General features: G+C 39.6%; 1 protein-coding gene across 4 annotated transcripts; it reads left to right on the top strand.

The window, feature by feature from the left end:
• Window positions 1–5732: 5732 nt before the first annotated feature.
• Window positions 5733–25572, top strand: lyplal1 (lysophospholipase like 1). Of its 4 annotated transcripts, XR_010895704.1 has the most exons (7): window positions 5733–5842; window positions 6644–6743; window positions 9977–10146; window positions 13880–13995; window positions 14080–14494; window positions 21465–21570; window positions 23764–25572. XR_010895704.1 is itself a non-coding variant. In XM_067391795.1 (6 exons), exons 2-6 carry the CDS (start codon window positions 5963–5965, stop codon window positions 14299–14301), a joined length of 636 nt encoding a protein of 211 aa, XP_067247896.1. In that variant the 5' UTR covers window positions 5770–5790; window positions 5879–5962; the 3' UTR covers window positions 14302–15006. The 4 variants fall into 4 exon arrangements, 2 of the variants coding, with proteins under 2 accessions (XP_067247879.1, XP_067247896.1); XR_010895705.1 differs by lacking the exon at window positions 21465–21570; XM_067391795.1 differs by lacking the exons at window positions 21465–21570; window positions 23764–25572 and adding an exon at window positions 5879–5990 and having other exon boundaries at window positions 5770–5790; window positions 14080–15006.
• Window positions 25573–26197: the final 625 nt, after the last annotated feature.

Below are 26197 nucleotides of genomic sequence, written 5' to 3'. Positions count from 1 at the left end.
GTGGGATATATTAGGCAGCAAGTGAGCATTTTGTCCTCAAAGTTGATGTGTTAGAAGAAGGAAAAATGGGTGAGAGTAAGGTTTTGAGCGAGTTTGACGAGGGCCAAATTGTGATGGCTAGATGACTGGATCAGAGCATCTCCAAAACTGCAGCTTTTGTGGGGTGTTCCCGGTCTGCAGTGGTCAGTATCTATGAAAAGTGCTCCAAGGAAGGAACAGTGGTGAACCGGCAACAGTGTCATGGGTGGCCAAGGCTCACTGATGCACGTGAGGAGCGAAGGCTGGCCTGAGTGGTCCGATCCAACAGACGAGCTACTGTAGCTCAAATTGCTCAAGAAGCTGGTTCTGATAGAAAGGTGTCAGAATACACAGAGCATCACAGTTTATTGCGTATGGAGCTGCATAGCCGCAAACCAGTCAGGGTGCCCATGCTGACCCCTGCCCACCACCAAAAGAGCCAACAGTGGACACGTGAGCATCAGAACTGGACCACGGAGCAATGAAAGAAGGTGGCCTGGTCTGATGAATCACGTTTTCTTTTACATCACGTGAATGGCCGGGTGTGTGTGTGTCACTTACCTGGGGAACACATGGCACCAGGATGCACTATGGGAAGAAGGCAAGCCGGCAGAGGCAGTATGATACTTTAGGCAACGTTCTGCTGGGAAACCTTGGGTTCTGCCATCCATGTGGATGTTACTTTGACACGTACCACCTACCTAAGCACTGTTGCAGACCATGTACACCAGGGGTACATGATCTGCAATAAGGCCCACAAAGGTGTCCAGTCTGGCCCGGGTAATGATTTGAACAATAATAAAAAATAGAGATGCATGGTCCACCAACCATAAATCCAAATGGCTTTTAGTTTTATTTTGGCCAATACCTATTCTGGACTTGCAAACAAACTGCTTTGCAATCATTTACCAGACTGTAATTTGTGTGGGAATTTTAAGAAGTACAGGACATTAAAACAGGCACACATTGAATATGGATCCAAAGAGGAGAACACATATGTGCCAAAAATACTGTACGAGGCCCAAGCTCACTGTTCTCAAAATATGGGAAGAAAATATAAATATTGAATTTATATGAATGTATCTCTGAAGGGAACTGACTGTCTTCAGTAAATTTTTGATGGCATTTTCTTTTCCTTTTTATCTCCGTATAAAGTTGTGTTTACAAGCTCAGAGCTGCTTAGTGTACAACGGTAACCAAGAAAATGCTACATCGCTGCTGTTCCACAAGCGCCACCTACTGACAGGGAGTGAATTTGCATTTTCATTCAGTCCATCTGCAATTTTTGTTTTGTGCAGGTGTCAGCATAATTTCACAAAACTAGTCAGACCATGCTGTTTTTTGCTGTAAATCTTGAAATTATATAATCAAATAAAAAAAACAAAATAAAAAAAAACTGCTCATGCTACAGAATCAGCAAATTTCCCAAAAAATTGGAATTGGCCATGAAAAATCAAAATCAATGCATCACTTATTAAAAATTTAAATAAAACATTTTTAAAAAATGTAATAAAGCCTTTTCGCTGTAAAAACAAATGCCGTTTTCAAAGAGCAGTGTCTTTTTCTAGTTTTCTTGCAAATTAAATTGAAGTTCGTTTGGTTAATATGTAACTGTCAGCACACTAAGGTTTAAAAAAAAGTAATTCGGCCCGTGCATGGTTACATTTTTTCCTATCTGGCCCTCAACCTAAAATGAGTTTGACACCCCTGATGTACACCCTTTCATGGAAACAGTAATCCCAGGTGGCTGTGGCCTCTTTGAGCAGGATAATGTGCCCTGCCACAAAGCAAAAATGGTTCAGGAAATGTTTGAGAAGCACAACGAGTTTGAGGTGTTGACTTGGCCTCCAAATTCCCCAGATCTCAATCCAATCAAGCATCTGTGGGATGTGCTGAACAAACAAGTCCTATCCATAGAGGCTCCATCTCGCAACTTACAGGACTTAAAGGATCTGCTGCTAACATCTTGGTGCAGATCCCACAGCACACCTTCAGGGGTCTAGTGGAGTCCATGCCTCGACGGGTCAGGGCTGTTTTGGCAGCAAAAGGCAGACCAACACGATATTGTGAAGGTGGTCATAATGTTATGCCTGATCGGTGTCTATTTAATAATCATGCAATAAGACTGTGACAATTACATAAGTAATTCTAATTGATTACTTTTGGATTTTTTTTTTCAATTTCTGCTGTCAGTTGAAACACCCTTAAAGGGATTGGTCACCCAAAAATGAAAATTTGAGGTTTATCTGCTTACCCCCAGGGCATCCAAAATGTAGGTGACTTTGTTTCTTCAGTAGAACACAAATGATGATTTTCAACTCCAACCGTTGCAGTCTGTCAGTCGTATAATGCATGTCAATGGTAACACAATCTATGAGAGTAAAAAAAAACATGCACAGACAAATCCAAATTAAACCCTGTGGCTCGTGACGACACATTGATGTCCTAAGACATGAAACGATCGGTTTTTGTGAGAAACCGAACAGTATTTATATCTTTTTTTTTTACCTCTAATACACCACTATGTCCAACTGCCTTGAAAGCGTGCATGGCATCCAGTGTGTGAGGTGTGTACGCCTGTAGTACAACAGCTGTTATACAAATGGAAGTAAACCACTAAAAAGCATGGTTTTATTACATTAAAACTTCATTTTATTCTATTACTTTTCATAAGGGTAGCTTTACAAATAAAAAGGACACAGACAAAGATCTTGTTCACATACCTCAGTTGGATGTGGAAAAACCATAGGCACAGCTGATGGTTTAAGTCGTACGTGATCCTCTCCTGGGTATGTAAAATCATCAGGGGAAAAATGATGGCTGCAGACCCTCAACAACTTTAGTACATTAATGGTGTGTTGATATCCAGCCGAAGAGCAATCAACCATAACTTCAGTCAAGCAGCCTCAGAAGTTGGGAATACGTGGAAAGTCACCACTCCCAAATGAGTTTGCGCGAGAGAGCAATCTTGAACAATCCAGATAAGTGCAAGTAAGTATCATTTTGATTAGCCGTTGTACCTACAATGTTTGTGCAAACAATGTTTGTGTAAACAATGAGTGATTTATATGTGCGAGAGATCACTTCCGGCGCCAGAGTGCGTACACACCTCACGCAAAGGATGCCGTGTGCGCACTCAAGGCAGTTGGACATAGTGGTGTATTCTAGGTAAAAAAAATAATATAAATACTGATCGGTTTCTCACACAAACCGATTGCTTCATGTCTTAGGACATCAACCACACAGCAGGACACTCCTAGGTGGATCCGCATTCAAGTCGCCAAACCCGCGTGACTGTCACATTCGTTTTGGCGCTGCACAGAGGATCAGCTCCGCCTCCGGGCGGCGCCGTAAATTCTACTGTCAATCAGCGGATCCTAAGCGGACCCATGTCGGATCCTTGGACGCGCATGCGCCTTTACTTTAACAGTTGTATCAATTTGCGGGTCCCAAACGGGTCTGCAATCCGCCTTCGTTGCATATCCGATACGGGTCCGTTCGCGGATACGTTCCGGAAGCCGCGATACCCCCGCGGCCGATCTGCCAATGAGTCCTTTTGATGTGTGGGCAATGTGTCGTCACGAGCCGCAGGCTTTAATTTGGATTTGTCTGTGCATGTTTTTTTTTTTTTTACTCTCATAGATTTTATTACCATTGATATGCATTATAAGACTGACAGACAGCAACAGTTGGAGTTAAAAATCATCATTTGTGTTACTGAAGACTGAAGTCACCTACATCTTGCCCTGGGGGTAAGCAGATTTTCATTTTTGGGTGAACTATCCCTTTAATAACCTTGCAATTAGACCTAATACTTTTCTTGAATTAAAGGTGCTAAAGAGGATCTTTTTGTCGACTGAGAAACCAAAGACTGTTACTGAGTTTTTTTAAATGAGCGCATGCGTAAGAACAACCCCCCCTCCTTTAGAGGGAACGCCTCCCAAAACTTGTGCACGAGTATTGGAACAAAAGTGTTTACCACCGGCATTCGCTGTATTGTGTTAATGGATTCATTATGTCGGACTCACCGCAGGTAACTCATAATCTGCAGTTGTTACTCCTGTCTCCTGACAAAAACATTGCATGCGGCGCCTGTGGTGTGTGGAAAGTTACTGGAGCGCGCAGCCGCGCACGTCTCTCACAAGGAACGTCACGGCAGTGATTGACAAGCCAGAGGGCCAATCGTTTACGCAATGATCGCGTAAACGATTGGCTGATGTTTTTAAGGCCCTACCTCGTGCACAGATGATGTATATTAATATTATTCCTTTCAGTGCACCTAATAAATAGTCTTTTATCAGTTAGTAAAGAGAGTTTCAAGTAATATTGCAAAAATGTATAAAACAAAACATCCTCTTTAGCATCTTTAAGGGGTTTGTTGCATCTTAGCCATGATAAACTTAAAGCACCTGTTTACTTAATTTGTATACACCCATGTTCTGCCGTTTATATATGGGTCATTCTACAGAAACGTCCACTTTTGGTATGACAAAATGTCTTAAAATGTATTTCTTTTTTTAACATTTAAACTTAGACAACATTATTATATTACACTTAGACTATAAATACACATAAATTACAGCTTAACGATTTTTTTTTTTTTTTTTTTTTGTACATTTATTTAAAGACTGCATGTCCCCTTTTTTGTCACTGCGTGTTACCTTACTTCTCTGGCATTTTCAAATGTTTTTATGAAAAATCATTTTTCAATTTTTTCAGAACATGCAGTCAGAGTTACAGAATAATAATGATAATGCAAAAAATAATGAGATTAGGTGTTATTTATTTTAATCAGGTTAGTTAAAAGTGTGATTGAATGATGATAATTCAATTGCGCAACCATGCTATAACAATGAAAATATTTGAAAAACAGTTATAAAAAAGTAATGATGCAATCCTTTACATCTTAATTCTAGAATGTAGCAGAATTCAATGGATGTAAAATTGTTATGTCACATATGACACATTTTATTTAATGTGACAGACAAAAAACAGTAACACCAGTGACACAATGAATCACCAGTGACATATACATAGGACCAATGATCCTTAATTTTTCAACTATAATTAAGTAGACTGGACTAAATTTTACATTTGGTGTACAATAAAAGACTATCATTGACACTTAGTGAAAGCAGTCAGTAAAAGATCATAAAAAAAAACATTTTAAAACTGTCTGTAAAATATGCTGTCCGTAAAGGCGCTTGGAATTTTTATAATTAATTAAAAAACAAATATTGCCACATTGATGGCTCAAGAAGGTTTAATTGTTCAAATAACATATTGTTTCATATTAAAATATAAAAAAAAATTGTAATCCTAAAGTGTTTTTCAAGTGTAATATTTCTGTAAAGTCTAGGGACAGAAAAGTGGATGTTTCTGTAGAATGACCCATATATACATTTTTTTTTTTTTTTTTTTTTTTTTTTTTTCTCTTGGCAATACTTCATAATCACCGTAAAGACCGTAAAGCTGAGTTGATTCACAATCAGTTTCCTGCAGCACTTGCCCAACTCCTTACCAACAGAAAACATGCACGAGTTTGCCCTCATATGGTGTCATACTTAACGTACATAAAACCATAAAATGAGACATCATTCTTTTGTGAGGGTTAGTTAGGGTTTGTTTGGGTTTTTTGGGTTAGTTTGGGTTTTTCACGTACTAGTCTATGACTAAAACATACTAAACGTGATCTGTGACGTGGAGGACGCTGTAAATATCGCGAGATAAGACGGGATGAATATGGCTGCAGTTAAACTACAGAAGAATGTCGTGAGTCAGACTGGAAAACACACTGCTTCTGTTATCTTTCTTCATGGTTCAGGTGATTTGAAGAGTTATTAAAATCTTTCTCATGCAGATGCATTGTGCCCACACCTTTATAAAGAGAAACTGATCCAGCGTACTGAGCGCAGTTCACACAGGACGCACGCAGGACAACTGAATGAAACCTAAGAGACGCGTTTTAAAAGGTGAACTGTATGAAATGTAACGTTAGTTTTAAAAACTCATCGCTTATGGTGTGAAATTTCGGCTGACATGTTCAAAGATAAGCACTTAAAGAAATAGTGCTGACAGAGCGCAAGAGGTGAATTAACTACGGCTATCCCGTTCAGTTGCACATGCACAACACGGATCTGGTAGGCTAGATAGCTTGAGTTACCACATACTGAAAGCCTTTAAAATATCTCTGTTCGCCATTATAGCATAATAAAGTGTATGCATATTTAAATAATAGGTGTTATTCATTCATTCATACATAGAGACATAGCTAGTATGGATTTGAACAAACCCATTAGTATAAAATGTGTTTAATTTGTCCTGTTGTGGACATAATGATTCCTCAGATCAATAAAATTAGCAAAAGAATCCCAAAGATTTACAGTGAAGGAGGGAATTTCACTTTAGACTTGGGCCAGTACCACCCCAAACATTCTAAACCACGCCGCGACTCAGAACACATTGACAATACACATTTAACATGCAACTAATATTTTCTTGTAGATATGTTTCATGCAAATATTGTGTTTGTACTGTCTGAATGTGTTTAAACTAGTTTAGACACAACTGAATAACTGAATCCAGTGTATGGTGGCGTATATTAACCACCATCTGTTTCATCTAGGAGACACAGGGCCAGGTTTGCTCAGCTGGGTTTGTGATGTTTTGGGACAAAACCTGGCATTTGAAAACATCCGGGTGATTTATCCCACAGCGCCATCCAGGTAAACATACCTGGACATTCCCTTCAAAGCACCTCTGTGTCGTTATTTTTATTTGTTTTATAGTAAGTGGAAATGTTTGTGACAGTCTCAGTAGTATAGTGTCTAGATCTAGTACTGAAACATGCCAAGTATCAAAAATAATAAACCAAAAAGCAACCTTATACAATTTATTCTCTTGATATATAGAAAAATAGGGATTTCATGAGTATCTGTAGCGGATACAGGACTCTGCCTGATTGATGCAGTCAGTCAACACAAATAAATAAAAACTCTTGTTAATCAAATTGGGATATCAAATATAAACAAAAAAGATTTAATGCTTTGTCTGTAATTATAATTCATAAAAACATTTTTTTTTTTTTTTTTTTGTCAAGTGGACAGTAAGCCCAATAAGCTAAGAACTCATTAAACCATTATATAATCAGCATTAACTGAATTAATTGTCCACAAACTTACTACTTAACCATATTATTTTGGTTGCCCTTTATTTTAGAGTATGTGCACTTTCAATGTACTTACAGTGTATTTACCAAGTACTGAATAATATAATGTAACTACATGGGTTAAAGGGTTCGTTCACCCAAAAATGAAAATAATGTCATTTATTACTCACCCTCATGCCGTTTCACACCCGTAAGACCATTGTTAATCTTCGGAACACAAATTAAGATATTTTTGTTGAAATCCGATGGCTCAGTGAGGCCTGCATAGGAAGCAATGACATTTCCTCTCTCGAGATCTATTAATGCACTAAAATCATATTTAAATCAGTTCATGTGAGTACAGTGGTTCAATATTAATATTATTAAGCGATGAGAATATTTTTGGTGCGCCAAAAAACAAAATAACGACTTATTCAGTGATGGCCGATTTCAAAACAGTACTTCAGGAAGCATCGGAGCGTTATGAATCTTCTGTGTCGAATCATGATTGGAGTGGCTTGATGAAGCACAGGAGTTGCAGATAACTTGAGCTTGACCTTTAAGAAACTTTAATTAATGCTGTCAAATCTGCTTCAAAGGTAAATTAGTTGCTAATTACAACATTGAAATAAAAAGTGCCTGTACAAATACTAGAAGTCATGAATATAGCCTAAATAATTGAGTAATCAGGTAAAAAAAAAAAAAAAAAAAGTGCACATTTCATTTATCTATTATATAATTTATGTCGTTCTTCTGTCATTTTATTCGCATGGCTGTTTCCTTATAAATGTCTAGAAAAGATGTCTTTTTAAAATATATGATGTCATTACATTGCTGTCTTGACTCCAGCCAATCGCTGCATTACTGATCGTGGTTTCGAGTATCGATACATCTGCCGTTTTCAGGGAAAACGAGAAAGCGCAGTAATCTTAGACAACTTAATCCAGATATTTTAATCTAATCCGCAAATTTGTTTGAAGAACCAAATTAGCCAGAGTTCAGTTATCACGATCATCTGTCAAATCATCTCAGATGTATTAAGCAAGGAACGCCCCGGTTCTCTTTCAGAAGATGCGTAATAGTGCCCCCTAACCTATAACAGTGAAAACACGAATTACTGAAAAACTTCACTTTCCCAGATGTAGTGCCCAGATTTGCCCAGATGTGTAATATTAAGCACAGGCATGAAAGAGGACTTCAGAAAAATTGAGGTTTGATGATGTGGAACTCAGGCTAGCTTTATTTTCTCTTTTTTTTTTCTTTTCTTTTTTTTATTAATTCACAACTTACTGGGTTTTTTTGTTTTGTTTTGTTTTGTTTTTAGTTTGGTTGGACAGTAGATCTTATAGGCTACTGTAGACCACTTTGAACTGCATACACTTATTAGTGCCGTCATGACTTAATAGCTCCAGAGTGAAAAGATTTTCATAACCTAAAGAAACAGTTCACTCAGACTTAAAGGGTTAGAAGCATCTTCTGAGATAAACATTCATGCCGCTCCCCTGCTAGAACTTATTTAAAGAAGGTCTTCAAATGTCCTTTAAAGGGTTTGTTCACCCGAAAATGAAAATTCTGTCTTTAATTACTCATGTTGTTCCAAACCCGTAAGACTTCCGTTCATCTTCGGAACCAAATGAAGATCTTTTTGATGAACTCTGAGAGATTTCTGTCCCTTCATTGACAGCTACACAACTGACACTTTGACGTTTCAAAAAGTTCATAAAGAGATTGTAAAACTAATCTATTTGAATTGAGGGGTTAAGTCCAAATTTTCTGAAGAGACTTGATCACTTTATTTGATGAACAGATTGTATTTATCAACACACACATCAGATCTGATAAACGGAAGCTTAACTAAGTTTGCTTGACATGCGAGAACCAATGAGGTTCATTCTCGTGTTATGCAGCACGTTTGAGCTTCCACAAGAACCAGTGACGTTCATTCTCGCGTTACTTTGGAACAAACCTGTACATGAGGTGAGGGTGAGTAAATGATGACAGAATTAATTTTTTTTGGGGTGAACTTTAAAAATTCTGTCATAGACTATTTTTACATATGTTCAACAATAATGCCATTATTGACAATAAATAGTGTATACATGTTTGTATAATGCAATTAAAAGTTCACAGATTATGAAAAAAATCGTCAATGGTGGGGAAGCGTTGTGTCATAAATGATGGAAAAACATTTTTGGAACAGTTCAAGCTGAATTTCATCTAAATCCAAACATTTTACAAAGCATTTTCCACTACTTTGTGAATGTAGTAATTAAAGGGATAGTTCACCAAAAAATGAAAATGTGATGTTTATCTGCTTACCCCCAGGGCATCCAAGATGTAGGTGACTTTGTTTCTTCAGTCGAACACAAATGAGGATTTTTAACTCCAACTGTTGCCGTCTGTCAGTCAAATAATTCCATCTATAAGAAATAAAAAATATGCACAGACAAATCCAAATGAAACATTTGGACATAATGTTCAAGAAGTAAAAAATTATATAAATACTGTTCGGTTTCTCGCACAAACCGATCGTTTCATGTCTTAGGACATCAATGTGTCGTCACAAGCCATAGGGTTTAATTTGGATTTGTTTGTGCATGTTTTTTTTTTTTACTCTTATAGATGGAGTTCCCATTGACACGCATTATATGACTGACAGACGGCAACGGTTGGAGTTAAAAATCATCATTTGTGTTCTACTGAAGAAACAAAGTCACCTACATCGTTTTTGGGTGAACTATCCCTTTAATGTAATTTATGACTAAGAATTATGACTTTGTCTGTTTTACTGCTATAATTGATTGTTCTTAGGCCGTACACACCTATGCGAGGGGCTCTGTCTCATGTGTGGTTTGATCGTCACAAGATTTCCCAGGATTGCCCAGAACACTTGGAGTCCATAGATTCCATGTGTGATAATTTAAGCGCCATTGTCCAGGATGAGATCCGAGCGGGAATACCTAAACACAGGATGGTTATTGGTATGGCTACTGGCTTATCTCTCTCCTATCCTCTACATAACTCACTCTCTCCTCCCCATCCATCTATCTCTCCCTACCTTATTGCTTTCTCTGTCTTACACACTCTCACACTCCACTTGTTCCAAATTAAGCAGAGTCTCAGACCACTGCTCATAAGTCTCTCCCTCGTTGTGTGAAATGAAGAATGAAACTTATCAAGTTTCTTATTCCTTTCATTTGTTGCCAGAATGGGCCAAAAAGAATTTCTGGATGATTCTCGGGTTTCTGCTAAGCTTTATCTCAAAATATTTGGGTTATGGGGTTCACATATTTATCACAATGAGATAAAAGTGGCAGAAAATCATTCAGTAAAAGGGATATTAGCAGAACCTAGGTGAATTTCCTCAGGGCGTGTGATAGACAATAAATGAGGTTACGTTTTGCTCAGAGTTAGAAAACCTAATTGCACTAGTTGAGGAAGGGTTAACCGACAAGCCAATAACACATAAATACCCTAAAATAGTTTTGAGTAAAATGTGAAAAGTGCAAAAAAAAAAAAAAAAGTCTTTGTGTGAAAAGGCTCTGTGTGGAAGGACAGAAAAGCCCCTGAACTTGGTTCCAAAGAAACTGATTCAAAAAACACATGTTCCTGTGAGACTGCTGAAATATTATCTTCCTAAATCATAACATTTTGTCATTAACTATAAATACTCATTGGAGTCACTCTGCACGCTGGAGAAACGAAGTGGTCTGTACGCTGAGTCCACTTCCCAGGCTGACGGACTGACAAGCGCCAGAACTTTCCATGGAAAACGGTTTCATATATGGATTGTGTTTTTCAATCTTTTAGGTGTCGTGGTTAATGGGAAAAGCCCAAGTCAAACATGCATGCACAGATTATTTTTAGCCAAACAACTAAGAGGTCCTACAGTATTTTTGTCTTTTTGATTAGATGAGGAGTGCATAAAGGGAAAAGTAGTAGAGCTGTTAATTAGTCCGGGAGATATAACTAATCACATCATCTGTATGAGAGGTTTAAAGAACATGTGAACTCCATCCTCTGTCTCAACATGACTCCTCCCATCTGCTCTGACAGACTGATGGGTACTCGTTCACTTTCCCAGATGTAGTGCCCAGATTTGCCCAGATGTGTAATATTAAGCACAGGCATGAAAGAGGACTTCAGAAAAATTGAGGTTTGATGATGTGGAACTCAGGCTAGCTTTCTTTTCTCTTTTTTTTTTTTTTTTTTTTTTTTCTTTTTTTTTTTTAATTAATTCACAACTTACTGTTTTTTTTGTTTTGTTTTTTTTTAGTTGTTTTTAGTTTGGTTGGACAGTAGATCTTATAGGCTACTGTAGACCACTTTGAATTGCATACATTTATTAGTGCCGTCATGACTTAATAGCTCCAGAGTGAGAAGATTTTCATAACCTAAAGAAACAGTTCACTCAGACTTAAAGGGTTAGAAGCATCTTCTGAGATAAACATTCATGCCGCTCCCCTGCTAGAACTTTTTTAAAGAAGGTCTTCAAATGTCCTTTAAAGGGTTTGTTCACCCAAAAATGAAAATTCTGTCTTTAATTACTCATGTTGTTCCAAACCCGTAAGACTTCCGCTCATCTTCGGAACACAAATGAAGATCTTTTTGATGAAATCAGAGAGATTTCTGTCCCTCCATTGACAGCTACACAACTGACACTTTGACGTTTAAAAAAGTTCATAATCTATTTGAATTGAGGGGTTAAGTCCAAATTTTCTGATGAACAGATTGTATTTAGGCTTTTAAACATTCATCAACACACACATCAGATCTGATAAACGGAAGCTTAACAAAGTTTGCTTGACATGCGAGAACCAGTGACGCTCATTCTCGCGTTACTTTGGAACAAACCTGTACATGAGGTGAGGGTGAGTAAATAAAAATAGTCTATGACAGAATTTTTAAAGTTCACCCCAAATAAATAAATTCTGTCATAGACTATTTTTACATATGTTCAACAATAATGCGATTATTGAAAATAAATAGTGTATACATGTTTGTATAATGCAATTAAAAGTTCACAGATTATGAGCACAGTCACTGATGTATGGAAGTGAAAACAGTTACAAAAACATGCTAACAGCAAAACCACCTGCTGCATGCTTTTGTTAAAAACAAACTAAATGTGACCTCCCATGTCAACTTAATAGCACAAAAAAGTATACATTTACAATTACAGTGATTCCTTTCCAATCTAAGAAGTTTAATTCCTCCTTAATTATGAAATGTTAGGGTTTCATATTTCAATAGTCTTTCATTTTGCGACCCTGGCTTTGTTATATGATACACACTAAATAGTTCCTTGTGCAAAAAAAAGTCTTGTCTCCGTGAATACAGTAAGAAACGATGGTAACTTTAACCACATTTAACAGTACATTAGCAACATGATAACGAAACATTTAGAAAGACAATTTACAAATATAACTAAAAATATCATGTTATGATGGATCATGTGAGTTATTATTGCTCCATCTGACATTTTTCACTATTGTTCTTGCTTGCTTACCTAGTCTGATGATTCAGCTGTGCACAGATCCCGACATTAATACTGGCTGCCCTTGTGTAATGCCTTGAACATGAGCTGGCATATGCAAATATTGGGGACGTACATATTAATGATCCCGACTGTTACGTAACAGTTGGTGTTAAGGCCCCAGTATACTTCAAACAAAGTTCTTTTTCGTTCTTCGTTTAGGGGTAAAACGAAGTTCGAAATGTGTGACCAGCGATATACTGTAAATGAACATTTGATGCCGCCCACACCGCTGAGAACGACGGTTATATGAATGTGTAAATATGTCCCGCGTACTTTCTTCTCAGTAACAAAATAAACACAACAAAAATGAGAAAACCGCAAGCATTTATTATAGAAAGCATAAGAAAAACGTCTGATCATAACAGCATGGGAATGTTAGCACGAGCTCTGCAAAGTAGCACTCCAGTCACGTCACGTCATACAGCAATTTATTCAATAGATTGCTTAAAAGAAGCTTTACAGTATCAAACATGAAAAACAGTGTTAGTGCCTCATTTTTTTTTACAAGCACAACTTCATTTTGTACTATAAAGCGGCTATCCAGTGTGTTCATGTTTTCACCTGCAGAGATCTTACCTCAATGAATTCAACACACGAAATGACTCAAAGACGCGACCCACGCGAGTGAAGGCGGAGCCTCAGCGCACACCTCCTGTTACGTTATCATCACGGACCAATGGTAGTACGAAGGATGTTTTGCAGCTGAAGCGAACTTTTCCTGAAAGTTCGCTTTGGCAAGCCGTTTTGAACTTCCAAAAAGAACACAAAACTAACTTTTTTTTTGGCCTGATTTTGTTTGAAATGACCACATCAGGAGCCTTTATGTTGAGATTCGCCTGTTCTTCTGAGGTCTTTTAAACAAATGAGATTTATATAAGAAGGAGGAAACAAAGGAGTTTGAGACTCACTGTATGTCATTTCCATGTACTGAACTCTTGTTTATTCAACTATGCTGAGGTAAATCAATTTTTGATTCTAGGGCACCTTTAAGTGGTTATTTATTTCATTAACATTATCTGCAAGTACAGTTTAAAAAACACTACACATTCAATAAAAATTAAGCACTTCTGTTTCACAAGGGAAAACTGTCTATAAATGATTGTCTCAAAACCTAGTGACCACTGAATGCACACAGTGTTATTAAGACCTTGTCTAATGTCTCTGTTTGACACAAGGTGGCTTCTCTATGGGTGGTGCCATGGCACTACATCTGGTTTCAAGGTACCACCAGGATGTTGCTGGCATCTTCGCTCTGTCCAGCTTCCTTAACAAAGACTCAGTTGTATATCAGGTAGTTAATACTCTTCAGAATGCATTTTTCTTTTAATGATGCCAAACACCAGAAGTAAAATAATCTATATTACCTTGTGCACAGGCAGTAGAAAATGCAACACAGCGCCCTCTACCTGAGCTCCTTCAGTGTCATGGCACAGCGGATGAGTTGGTTTTCCATAGCTGGGGCAAGGAGACAAACTCACTGTTGAAGAAAGCTGGCCTCAACACCTCTTTCCATTCCTTCCCAGACCTCAACCATCAGTTGTGTCGACAAGAACTGGAGTTACTACGGTCCTGGATCCTGAGGAAACTTTCCCTTTAGAGCATCCTAAATGCTGGACAATGACCACTGCTTGCCTTTATACAATCTAAAATAATCATCATTTACTCTCCCTTATGTTGTCAAAAAGAAAGTCTTTTTTTTTTTTTCATAGTTAAATATAAACTTGGAGCAAACGGTGAAGGAAAACCACGCAAGTGTGCAGCATACACTACTGTTCAAAAGTTTGGTGTCGGTAAGATCATTAAATGTTTTTTTTTAAAAAGAAGTGTCTTCTGCTCACCTAGGCTGCATTTATTTGATTAAAAAACAGTAACACAAAAAAATACAATTTAAAATAACTGTTTTCTATTTGAAAATATTTTAAAATGTAATGTATTCCTGTGATCAAAGCTGAATTTTCAGCATCATTACTCCAGTCTTCAGTGTCACATGATCAGTGTCACATGATCCTTCAGAAATCATTCTATGCTGATTTTCTCCTCAAGAAACATCTCTGATTATTATCCATGTTGAAAACAGTTGTGCTACTTCCTATTTTTGTGGAAAACGTGTTGCCTTTTATTTTTCAGGATTCTTTTATGAACAGAAAGTTCCAAAGAACAGCATTTATTTGAAATAGAAATCTTTTGTAACATTATAAATTACTTCACTGTCACTTTTGATAAATTTAATGCATCCTTGTTGAATAAAAGTATTTTCAAAAAGGAAAAAAAACGCGTTGATCTCAGAATGTGAATTTTACAGAATATCCTGACCACACTTTACAGTGTACAGTGTATATTGGTCTGGCTCCAATATGAGAAAAAGGAGCATAAAAATGTCATGGCAAGTAAATGACAGAATTTAAATTTTTTGGTCAACTATTAATCTTTAATTGCGTTGTTTTCCATCTGTGGCCTTTTTTACCTGTACTACATTGAACAATCTGCAGTTTTTGCACCCATTCACGTGCCTAATCAGAGTTAATATAGCTGTATAAACCTTGATTCACCCGCATGTGTTCCACCTCACAAAGGCTCGACTCACTGTGCACATTTCATAGCCTGTAGTGCTAACCACTTTAAAGTGTTCAGTGAAGCACATTCTGCAGGCTGTGATGACTGTTCCATGGAGTCTGGTTTGGCCCATAGTGCCTGTGGTCAGGCTGAAGCGGCAGGTAGAACTATCACACCGGAGGGGAGGAATGCCACTCGGCTCTGTGGTTTGGAGCCGGAATCCGGTCTGTTTGGCACCCTCCCGTTTCCTGTAGAGCGAGGTATCTCTCACTCCTGTTCTACCCCTTTTTTCCCTCCACACCATTATTGCTCGCCATGAAATCTGCTGTACATGTGTTTGGAGGTTCGCTCGGTTTACTTGGTAGTCCCTAACAGTAGCTTCATTAATGGTTATTGGGAGGAAGTGGTTTGCAGGTTTAAAGTTCTGTAGATGTTCTGCTTGGGTTGTGTAGTGGGGCTCCAGGCCAGTACCAACATGCACCATCTGGACATTGACTTACTGACAATGCTAAAAGGCCTTAATTCATCAAAGATACTGCAAATATCATTTGCAACGGGCACATTGAGTCAAGAGTTGCACTTCCAGTCAAGAGTGCAAACGCAGAGACTCATTCTTTATAATGACTATTTCCACATGCTAGAATAATAGTAGTCATCAAAAGCATTAAATTACCTTAAATTAATTATGTAGTGACCAAATTTTTCATATCTGAGCTTCCTCTTTGTCTGGTACTCAGCTCTGCTCACTGTAGATATTATCACAACCAACTTAATGAGGTGCATCCTGGGATGCTTTAAAATATTATGGAAGAAGTTCACATGAACACTATCGTTCACTAACGGTTTGGTATCAGTTTTTTGAAAGAAATGAATACTACTGTTTAGCAAGGATGCATTAAATTGATCAAAAGTGACAGTGAAAACAAAATTTCTATTTCAAATAAATGCTATTCTTTTGAACTTTCTATTCATCACAAGAATCCTGAAAAAAAAGGGTATCATGGTTTCCACAAAAATACAAAGCAGCACTATTTTCAACATTGAAAATAATCATCAGAAATGTTTCTTGAGCAGCAAATCAGCATATTAGAATGATTTCTGAAGGATCATGTGACACTGGAGACTGGAGTAATGATGCTGAAAATTCAGCTTTGATCGCAAATTAAAAAAAAAACATTTTACAAATTATATTCAGATAGAAAACAGTTTCTGGCATAATGGAAATCTTGCTGTACTTTTTTCACATAATTTCCTCCACATATGACTATTAGAGCTTGCAGTTCTCAGTTTGCACAGTCAGCTGGATTTTGTGCAGTCAGTCCACTTTTAAAATAACTCAGTGTGTTTGATTTCCATATTTTGCTTCAGTACAGCAGCATAGAATAACATAAACAGAGCACAGGAGAAAGAGTTGGAGAGTCGTAAAGCAAACTGTTTGTAAACATTTGTATTTCTTGTATATGCCCACTTTCATTCTAACATATGAATTGTATATCCAAAATACTTTGGTAATGGGAAGCCATTTCTTACTCTGCCAGTGAGGCCTGTTAAATTCAACTGAGTTCCGGAATTTATGTAACGTCCTGTTCTATTCGGTAGCATTTTAAGGGCTGTGTCAGTTGCTCTAAAACCATCCTGCACTCTAGACAACTTTTCTGAATAATGCAGAAATGCAAAAGTGAGTCTTGGTAGTGAACAGTTTTTTACTGTTGTTCACATACAGAGCCCATTCAGGGCATGTATAGTGGTTGTTTGGGGGTTCTGCTGATGAGAGAGTACCAGCATGTTATAAGACATGCTGTTATGCAAGAATACTGTTCTGTTCCCATTACTGTTAACAGAATAGCAAGGAACCGCCATTACTTTGTATCGGTGCATACAGCCCATTTCTTTATCCTAAAATACCTTTTCCTATCCCTGTTTTATACAATTATAAGACATTTGTAAGCTGATGACTCCAAAAAGTGTTACACCGTAAAGCAAAATCCAAAGTAACATTGCTCTAAACATTTCAACCAGCTCAACACAGCAACATTTACCCCAATAGTGTAAGTTTGGAAATTATCAGTTTGACCAGAATGACCTGAAAAGTATTTTTACAGTTCTTAATGGTGATGCGGTTACACTTTATTTCGATGGTCCACTTTATACATTCTACTGACTAAAAATTACTTTGCAACTACATGTCAGCTAACTCTCATTAGATTATTAGTTGAGTATTAGTAGACTGTTTGGTTAGGGGTCCCTATCTGTCACTCTCTTCGACGTTGTGTCGATGTACTGACACTAGGGGTCACACTTGGAAGCCCCAAACACCTCTGATATTTACAGAAAAGGCCAATGAGAATTGGCAAGTGGAATTTGCATTTGCCACTCCCCCAGATATACAGGTATAAAAGGATATGGCATTATCCATTATTCCACAATTGCTGTCTCACATGCCGGGGCCGTAGCCACACTGAGACAGCTTTTGTGGATGATTCATGTCCTCACTGTGAGAACATGACAATGGGAAAGTTGCAGTCGTGATTTACCCTCTTCTTTAGACAGGAAGTCACTTTAGTTGCTCCCCGTCCTTGTCCTTCTGTCAAGCACAAGGCCATGGTGGCAAGTGCTGGAGGCGATCTGGGGGCTTCAATGGAAGAATTTCCGCTGAGTCAATCCCCACGCTGTGATTGAGTACATGGATGAGTTTGGAGGTTCTCAGGGCAAACTTAATTTCTCATTTGGGGCTAGAGAAGAAGATGAGCTGTCGATTGGAGAGCGGGCTTCTGCCTTCTGACATTGAGGACTCGGCTGGACCCCCATCATCTGGTGTAGTTGTCCAGACTGAGGCCGATGCAGAGTTGATAGCCATGCTTGCCCAGGCAGCCCGAGCTTGAGTGGAACCCCCTGACCAGCACTGAGAATTCGCAGCTCGATGATTGCTCACAACCATGCTCTGTCGCAGTTCTTTTCTTCCCAGAAGTGCATGCATGCTATGGCCATCCTGCAGGTCCTCTAGACTAAAAGTGCTAAAAGTTGTCCTGACCTAGGATTGATGTAGGAACTGCGGTCTGTGACCGTCCTCACCCTATGGGCAATGAAGGTCATGGCGTGAACTCTCAGGCAGGCAGTGTCCACTATAGTGGTCCAGGAAAGCCACCTGTGTCTTAACATTGCTGAGATGAAGGACTTTGACAAGGTTCGCTTTTTCAATGCCCCATTTCGCAAGGTGGCCAATTCTGTGACATTCTAAAGGATTTTGCCCAGCGGTTCTTGGCAGTCAAGAAGCTGACGGAGATGATCAAACAAATCTTGCCTCTGTGCGATTCTATCGACGTCTACAGGCTGCTGAGGCCCCACGCTCCATCTGCTCATTGCTGAGGGCTTCCATAGCCCGAGCCAGTGGCTCTGCCTCAGCATAGAGACCCCTGCAGGAAAGTGACGCCACCTGTCCCTCAGGCCAGCACTTAGAACCCCAGGAGGGCTTCAAAGCAGTCCTAAGACGGGCAACCCAATGAGGAGCCACTGTTTCCTGGGAGGTGGTAGAGGTAGAGATGGTAGATATTCCTGGGTCCAGTTTTGTTTAATTTAGCCACCTGCCCAGAGAGTGGTTCCCTCATTCTCTGGGTCACACACAGTGTTTTCATAAAATATTTACAGCCCAAACATTATGGATACGTCACACCTCTCTTTATCTCTCTGCACTGGCTACCACTTGCTGCTCGCATCAAATTCAAGGCGTTGACAATTGCTTACAGGTCTACCACAGGCTCAGCACCCTCCTACTTCCACTCACTCTTAGTCTACACTCCTACCAGAAGCCTACGCTCATTAAAGGAGCGAAGGCTCATGGGACCATCACAGAGAGGCACAAAATCACTCTCCAGGACATTCTTGTTCACTGTTCCATGCTGGTGGAATGATCTTCCTGCCTTCATCCGGAATGCAGAATCCCTGGCAATATTCAAAAGACAGCTGAAAACTCATCTCTTTCATGAGCACTTAACCTCATCCTAAAAAAAAAATAAAAAATCGTATACCTATCCTTTCACTTCCTTTAATCCCTCTCTATTGTAGCTTATGATACTCTGAGCACTGCCTAAAACTTGTATTGTGAGCACTTCTTGTGTCTATTTGCCTCATCATGACGACTTGCTTGTTGTATTCCTCACTTGTACATTGCTTTGGATAAAAGCATCTGCCAAATGAATAAATGTAAATGTAAAAGTAATGGATACAAGTACTTCGCCTCCTTATGTTCAGCGGCAACAGTCACACATCCACAGCCAGGTGAGTGTGATGTCCTCCCTCGTCACGGACCGACTCTATTTGCAGCTGTATGATTGGTTCCGGGGTTCAAAGAGCCACTTACAACCACACTTTGCCCCAGTTCCTTTCTTTCTGAAAGTGCATATACACTATGACCATCCTGCAGGTCCACCAGACCAAAGTGCTAAAAGAGCTGTACAAGGGTAGTCCTCATCCGGGATAGATGCAGGAACTGTGCTCAGAGACCATCCTCGCCCTACAGGCGATGATGGTCATGGCGTGGGCTCTCTGCCAGGCGATGTCCACTATGGTGGTCCAGGAAAGCCATCTGTGGCTTAACCTTTCTAAGATGAAGGACGTTGACAAGGTTTGCTTTTCTGATACCCCCATCTCACAAGCCTATTCCCTCAGACCAGCATTGAGAACCCCAGGGAAGGCTTTAAAGAGGTCCTGAGACAGAGACCCAGTGAGGAGCCGCTGTTTCCAGTGTGATCATAGAGATAGCACTCAATTCCCTGTTGAAGATTCCGGGGAGGAGAATCCTGGGTCCAGTTTTGTTTCATTTCGCCACCCACCCGAAGAGCGGTTCCCTCATTCTCTCGGTCACACACACAATGTTTACATCAAATATTTGCAGCCTGAATATTTGCGGCAAGCACGTGTTGGTCCGGACGGGAAACATGGCAACGGAGGCTTATATAAATCACCATGGCGGGATACATCGCAACATGTCACATGTATGAGAGTACTTCACCTCCTAATATTTAGTGGCAACAGTTACACACCCACAGCCAGGTGAGTGTGATGTGTTACAAGGACACGCAGCCTCCTCCCTTGTCGCAGGCCCTATTGTGGGCAATCAGAGCGAGGTAGGTGTTTCAACACTTCTGTTGGCACAAATACGAGATCAGGATATGACGCCTCCCAACATTGCACATCCTGTTCCACCTCGCTGCAAGGCTCCCACTGCAAGTATGTCAGAAACTATTGTCCCTTTGGTGCCCCTTGTACGGAGTTTGGAGGCGTGGCTAGCACTCTCCAGCCCAATTGCGTTGGCTTATCAGAACAATCTGCCCTTGTCCCAGTGGGCATCTGCATCTTAAATTTTTTCGACTACTGGCTAACTCCAACTGTGTTGGCACATTATCTGCCTAGAGTTGTTGGTGGTACTGCTGGCCCTGCAGAGGTTTCGACCACTGGTCCAGGGCAAGCACGTGTTGGTCCAGATGGGAAACATGGCAACGGAGGCTTATATAAATCACCATGGCGGGATACATCGCAACATGTTGCATGTCACAACTCACCTGCCATCTCCTCTTTTAGAGACAATTCACTGTGTTTATCCAATTGATTTGTCAAATGTACTTAAATTGACAAAATTAATAATAACAAAAGTCAACTCAACTTTTGGAAGTAAATACCAGTTAAAAAAAAATGTTGCTGCCTTAATTTTTAAATACAATCAACATAATCAACATGACTTCATGTAATTATAAAAAATTAGTTGAATCTTGTGTAACTTACAATAAAAGTTGAAAAATACTTAACTTATTGTGATGAGTTAAGAGATAATATAAAAACATATGATGTCATGACTTTCATAATCATTTAATTTTTTATAGTCTAAAACTCAAAAATGCCCATGCAAAAAATCAAGATAGGTATATATATATATATATATATATATATATATATATATATATATATATATATATATATATATATATATATATATTCCAAGAAATGACACTGGATCATATCCACACATTTGTTCTATTCTCAATACTTTACTCCTGGACTTTCTGTCCTTTTCTTGTTTCTGTTTTTGTCACTTCACTCTCTCTCTCTCACACACACACTTCCAGCTGTGTGTACACAGAATGGTACAGTAGGGCGTCCCATGCCTCACTCCCTCATCCCTCTCCCACACTCCCTCTGCTTCTCCTCATCCAGCGCTAGAGCCAGACTGCCCTTCAGGCATTTTATGATTTAACTGCAGGGATAGATGACGGTAATGAAGACGGCTCCTCACCGTCTGCCCCTCATGGGGTAACATCAGGTGAGGAAATGAACACACATCATTGTCTATTAAAGTTGATGTCTTTAAAGGAGTAGTTCTCACAAAATGTAAATTCTGTCATCATTTACTCAATCTTATGTTAAACCCAGTATGAATTTCTTTTTGCTGTGAAGAACAAAGACTTTATATACAGAAAGATGGTCCACTCATATTACTATGAATGGGAGAAAGTGCAACATGCAATATGGCGCTTTTAAGTCCACAATATAAGTCCTGCCTTCTAAATAAAAGAGGCAATCACTGATTGGTAAAGACATCGCATCACTTCAGCTGCTGTTAGAAGATCCGGTTCCTATAGAAACAGTCAGTGTTCGGAGATGTGTGTATTAACAACTGTAACATAGTTCGTAAGTATGGGAAGAAGGAGGCGGGAACCAGTGAACGTTCAACAAAACTTTAATTAAAAATAAACAAATACAAAACGAAAGTAATGCCGGCAGACCCTCGCGGACGTCTGCCGGCCACACAAACATAATAAAACATAAAATAAAGTCCAGGCCTGGTCCTCTCTCGTCCCTCACTGTTGTTGCTCCTCCTTTTATGCTTCTGGAGCTCCTCCGTGAGAGACTCAAGGTCGGTGCGCCTCCCAGGTGGAGCTCATTAACTCTCGTGCGTTCCCTCACGGCTCTCGCCCGCCCTTGTCGCCTGGGGGTAAGGACAGACGAGACGAGAGAAAGGAGACGGAAGCAAGGGGAGCGACAGGACGAGAGAGGGGAGAGAGGAAAAAGAAAAAAAAATTCTGGGTTCAGTTCCCAGACACACTGCTACTCGGTCCTCAGCATGCTGAGAGGCTCTTTCTCGCGGTGCCATGCAATGGCACTGGACGCTCGGTGGACGGCCCGATCCTCAACGCCTCCTGGTGGCCTGCCATGGCTCCTCCGGTTGAGGGCAGCCGGCAGCGAGTCCGCCGTCCCCTGCTCCTCCTCTTCATGGCGGATGGTAGCAGGCTCCGGCCCATGGCAGACGACGGCACTCCTCCGCTCCCTCCAGGATGGCAGCCACCCCACCTCGTCCCAGGAGCACGGCATCCGGGTCTCCGTCCCACCTTTCACAAGGCTCCAGTACCACCGCCTTGGGCAGCCTCTCGCGGTCTTCACTCCTGTGCTGCCCGAACTCCGCAGCACCACGATCCCCCTCAGCAGCGAGGGCTCTCCGACAGCATGTCCCTCCTTCCTCCCGGGTCTTGGCACCAACGTAACACAGTTCGTAAGTATGGGAAGAAGGAGGCGGGAACCAGCGAACGTTCAACAAAACTTTAATTGAAAATAAACAAATACAAAATGAAAGTAATGCCACACAAACATAATAAAACATAAAATAAAGTCCAGGCCTGGTCCTCTCTCGTCCTTCACTGTTGTCGCTCCTCCTTTTATGCTTCCGGAGCTCCTCCGTGAGAGACTCAAGGCCGGTGCGCCTCCCAGGTGGAGCTCATTAACTCTCATGCCACCGGCCCTGGTCGCCACAAAAACATAATAACCCTACCCGATAAACACTTCATTAAATACCCATTAGGGACTTAATTTCCACTTTTCTAATATTTTCTTCATTTTTATTTAATATTAATGAATCCTCAAACTGACATGCGATGGGAAATGGATGAAATAAATGAGTTCGGAAAAAGGCGGATTCAAACTTGGGTCAATCGCGTCAAAAGCCAATGGCATCTGCCTTGCTCTCCATGCCACTGATCCTGTTGTTTGTGGGATTTCTTTTGTAATTTTGTCTGGCTCATTCAGACAGTGGTGGGCAGCCTCTGCCAACAAGGCTACTTGGTGTAAATCGACACTCCATAAGAAAAATCGCATAACAACACACACACTGATCGTTATTAAGAACCAGAACCAAAGTGGCATCAGCCTCTTCTGATACAAGGATCATATTTTAGAACGGTGTTACATTTGCATCGGTGGAAGAATGCAGACGTTCCAGAACTGTTCACGGAAATGAAAATAATTTGGTTCCAGTATTTCTGAAAAAATGATTTCCCAACCCAACTCGGATGACGTGTCATATTTACATTCCAGAAACTCCCAGTGACCATTTCCCAAATCACATAACTGCCTCATTTTCCCATGGTGCAATTACCCTCAATAAATGGTGTTGTTATAAGGTACCTCCTCACCCTGCCTTTGAGGTTTCCACCTTTCTCTAAATTGTGCTTTGTCCACTTAGATGATAATCTGCTTCACAGCACATGTGTCAGATGGAAGGAATGCTAATCTGGAAGAGGTGCAGAGCTTGGACTTTTTGGCAGCCAGTTTCCACTCTGCACTTACTTTCCATGTGGTGCCGCTCCAGAGGCTCCGGGCAGGAGAAGCCTGTTCGGGGAACAGAGGTGTTGACGGATCCCAGATCGCCCCTTTGTCGACGCCCCCCATCTGAGGGTCATGGCTCTGCTGGACAACTGACCTTAACTTCTGTACCAATACAGGATCCAGATCTGTAGTTCAGATGAAGGGTAATACAATCACACTGTTTTCCCAAAGTCAGAGCTTTGAAACCCAAACTGTATTTTATTCAAATAACCTATCAGAGTGAATAATCAAGCCTTTCCCCTCTCTCTTTGGTCTGGAATGGAGGATCACAATTTCTGAATGAAGATGTTAAAAGTGTGAAACCCAGGTTTTCTGATCTTCACCTGTCAACAGATTTTACCCCAAAGAAGTATTTGTTCTCTAAAAGACCTGAATGGTAAATTTATCAGACACTTAGGTTTAAACTGTGGAACAACACCAATTTATATTAGATCGGCATCAACAATACATGATTTTAAATCTAAGCATACATCAAGAGACTATGGCCTGGTTTCACTTAGACTAAGACAGTATTAGGCCTTAGTTCAATTAGGATATTTAAGTAGCTTTAATTAACGTACCCTAGAAAAAAACATTACTGGTGTGCATCTTGAGACAAAACAATGACACTGACATATTTTAAGATCTGTCAGTACAAGTTGCTTTCAGTTAGAATGGCTCAAACATGCATTTTAGTCTAGGACTAGCTTAAGCCTTGTCTGTGAAACCGGAGGAATGTCTAGTATCTTTGTATTATGTGTGAGTCTGTGTGTATGTTTTAATCTTGTAATGCTTATCTTTCTGCACTGTTTTATATTCTGTGGCAGTCTCAAGAACTCGTGACACTCTGTAGAATCTGCTCTGGCTGTGCGCATTCATGTGTTTTGGAGGAGGTGTGGCTTAGTGGATGCTCTAAAGGGAGGGTTGGATCTTATGCTTTCAAAGCTAGCTTGCTATTGCTAGCCTCTCCGAAGTTGCCTACTCTACATTAAATGCTTTTTTTCTAAAAATCATAGATTTTTGTATGATTCATATTGTATGAATTCATACAAAATCGCCACCTTGAAAAATAGTTACAATTCCCAAGAGAATAGGTTGTTTTTACCACAAGTAGCAGTGTAGCATGACAAAACGCTACATTGCTGATTTTGTCTCATTGTTTTGATCAGGCAGTTTTATAGACAAATGCGTGAGTTCTTTGGAATCAATGAATCAGTTTGACCTGAATCAATTGTTTTGGATAGTTCATGTAGGTTCAACAATTCGAGGTCCTGCATTCTTGGTCTTATTATATTATACAGAGATGTCCTGTGTTTTTTTGTTTTGTTTTTTAAATAATTTATTTGTACACATTTTTTTTTTTTTTTTTTTTTTAATGCCCCCGTAATCTTGAATAAAAATATCTTCCCCTCCCTCTTGCAACAACATCTCTTCTCTGATGACGTGTTTACTGGCACGGGGGCGGGGCAACCTGTCATTCACATGAGATCCACCAATAGCAAACCACAACCATCCAATTCCTCATGGACAAAATCAAGCCCCTCCCTACATTCTCATAAGCCGTTTCACTTAGATATACAGCACAATAGGGAAGAAACTTTAAGCCCTGCCCATGCCCAATTCTTCCCCAGTACCGAAATGCAACAACTAAAGACATATGCACAACAATAACAAACGCTTATGCATGACATCACAACTTGTGGGCGAGACTAATTGAATGCTTTTCCTCAGTTAACCGTGTCAGTTATAGAAATCACCAAATTGTAATTAGGCTCATCACTACACCAAATAATTATAAATTGAACAAAACCTCAAAATTTACATAATTTTCAATATCACCACATAACAAATTAATAATTCATTATTTGACTACTAAAAGTATATCCAACCTTACCCGCACACATACTGTAGACTCGCGTTGAGCAGTATATGCTCTGCTGTGTGATTGTTTATATTGTTGCAAAATGTAAACTGTATTATCGCACAGCTCTATGTATAAAGTTGTATATACTGTATATATTATATCCAACTTTCTCCACTCCTGTAGGACAATACTGTATATACTATGTGGCAAATCTCAACTCCTTGATTTCTTGTATCACTGAAAAATGTAAACAATATTATTGCCCAGCAATATATTAAAAGTTGGATATATAGTGCATCCTAATTTAACTGCATATATACAGTATGCTCACGTAGAGCAATATATACTATAGAGCAAATCTCAACTGTTTAATTTTTAAAAAAAAATGTATCTATATTATCGCCCAGCTCTTTAAACTTTATCCTCATACATACAGTACTCAATTAAA

This window comes from Chanodichthys erythropterus, chromosome 2 (genome assembly GCF_024489055.1).
Source record: "Chanodichthys erythropterus isolate Z2021 chromosome 2, ASM2448905v1, whole genome shotgun sequence".
NCBI classification, from domain to species: Eukaryota; Metazoa; Chordata; class Actinopteri; order Cypriniformes; family Xenocyprididae; genus Chanodichthys; species Chanodichthys erythropterus.
Note: the sequence above shows the minus strand (reverse complement) of the source record. Positions and strands in the feature narration are given on the sequence as shown.

Coding starts and splice junctions, on each gene's coding strand:
- lyplal1 (XM_067391778.1), top strand. CDS start 5,755: ATGAATATGGCTGCAGTTAAACTACAGAAGAATGTCGTGAGTCAGACT. Junction 10,147..13,879: donor TAAACACAGGATGGTTATTG/GTATGGCTACTG, acceptor GTTTGACACAAG/GTGGCTTCTCTATGGGTGGT. Junction 13,996..14,079: donor AAGACTCAGTTGTATATCAG/GTAGTTAATACT, acceptor CCTTGTGCACAG/GCAGTAGAAAATGCAACACA.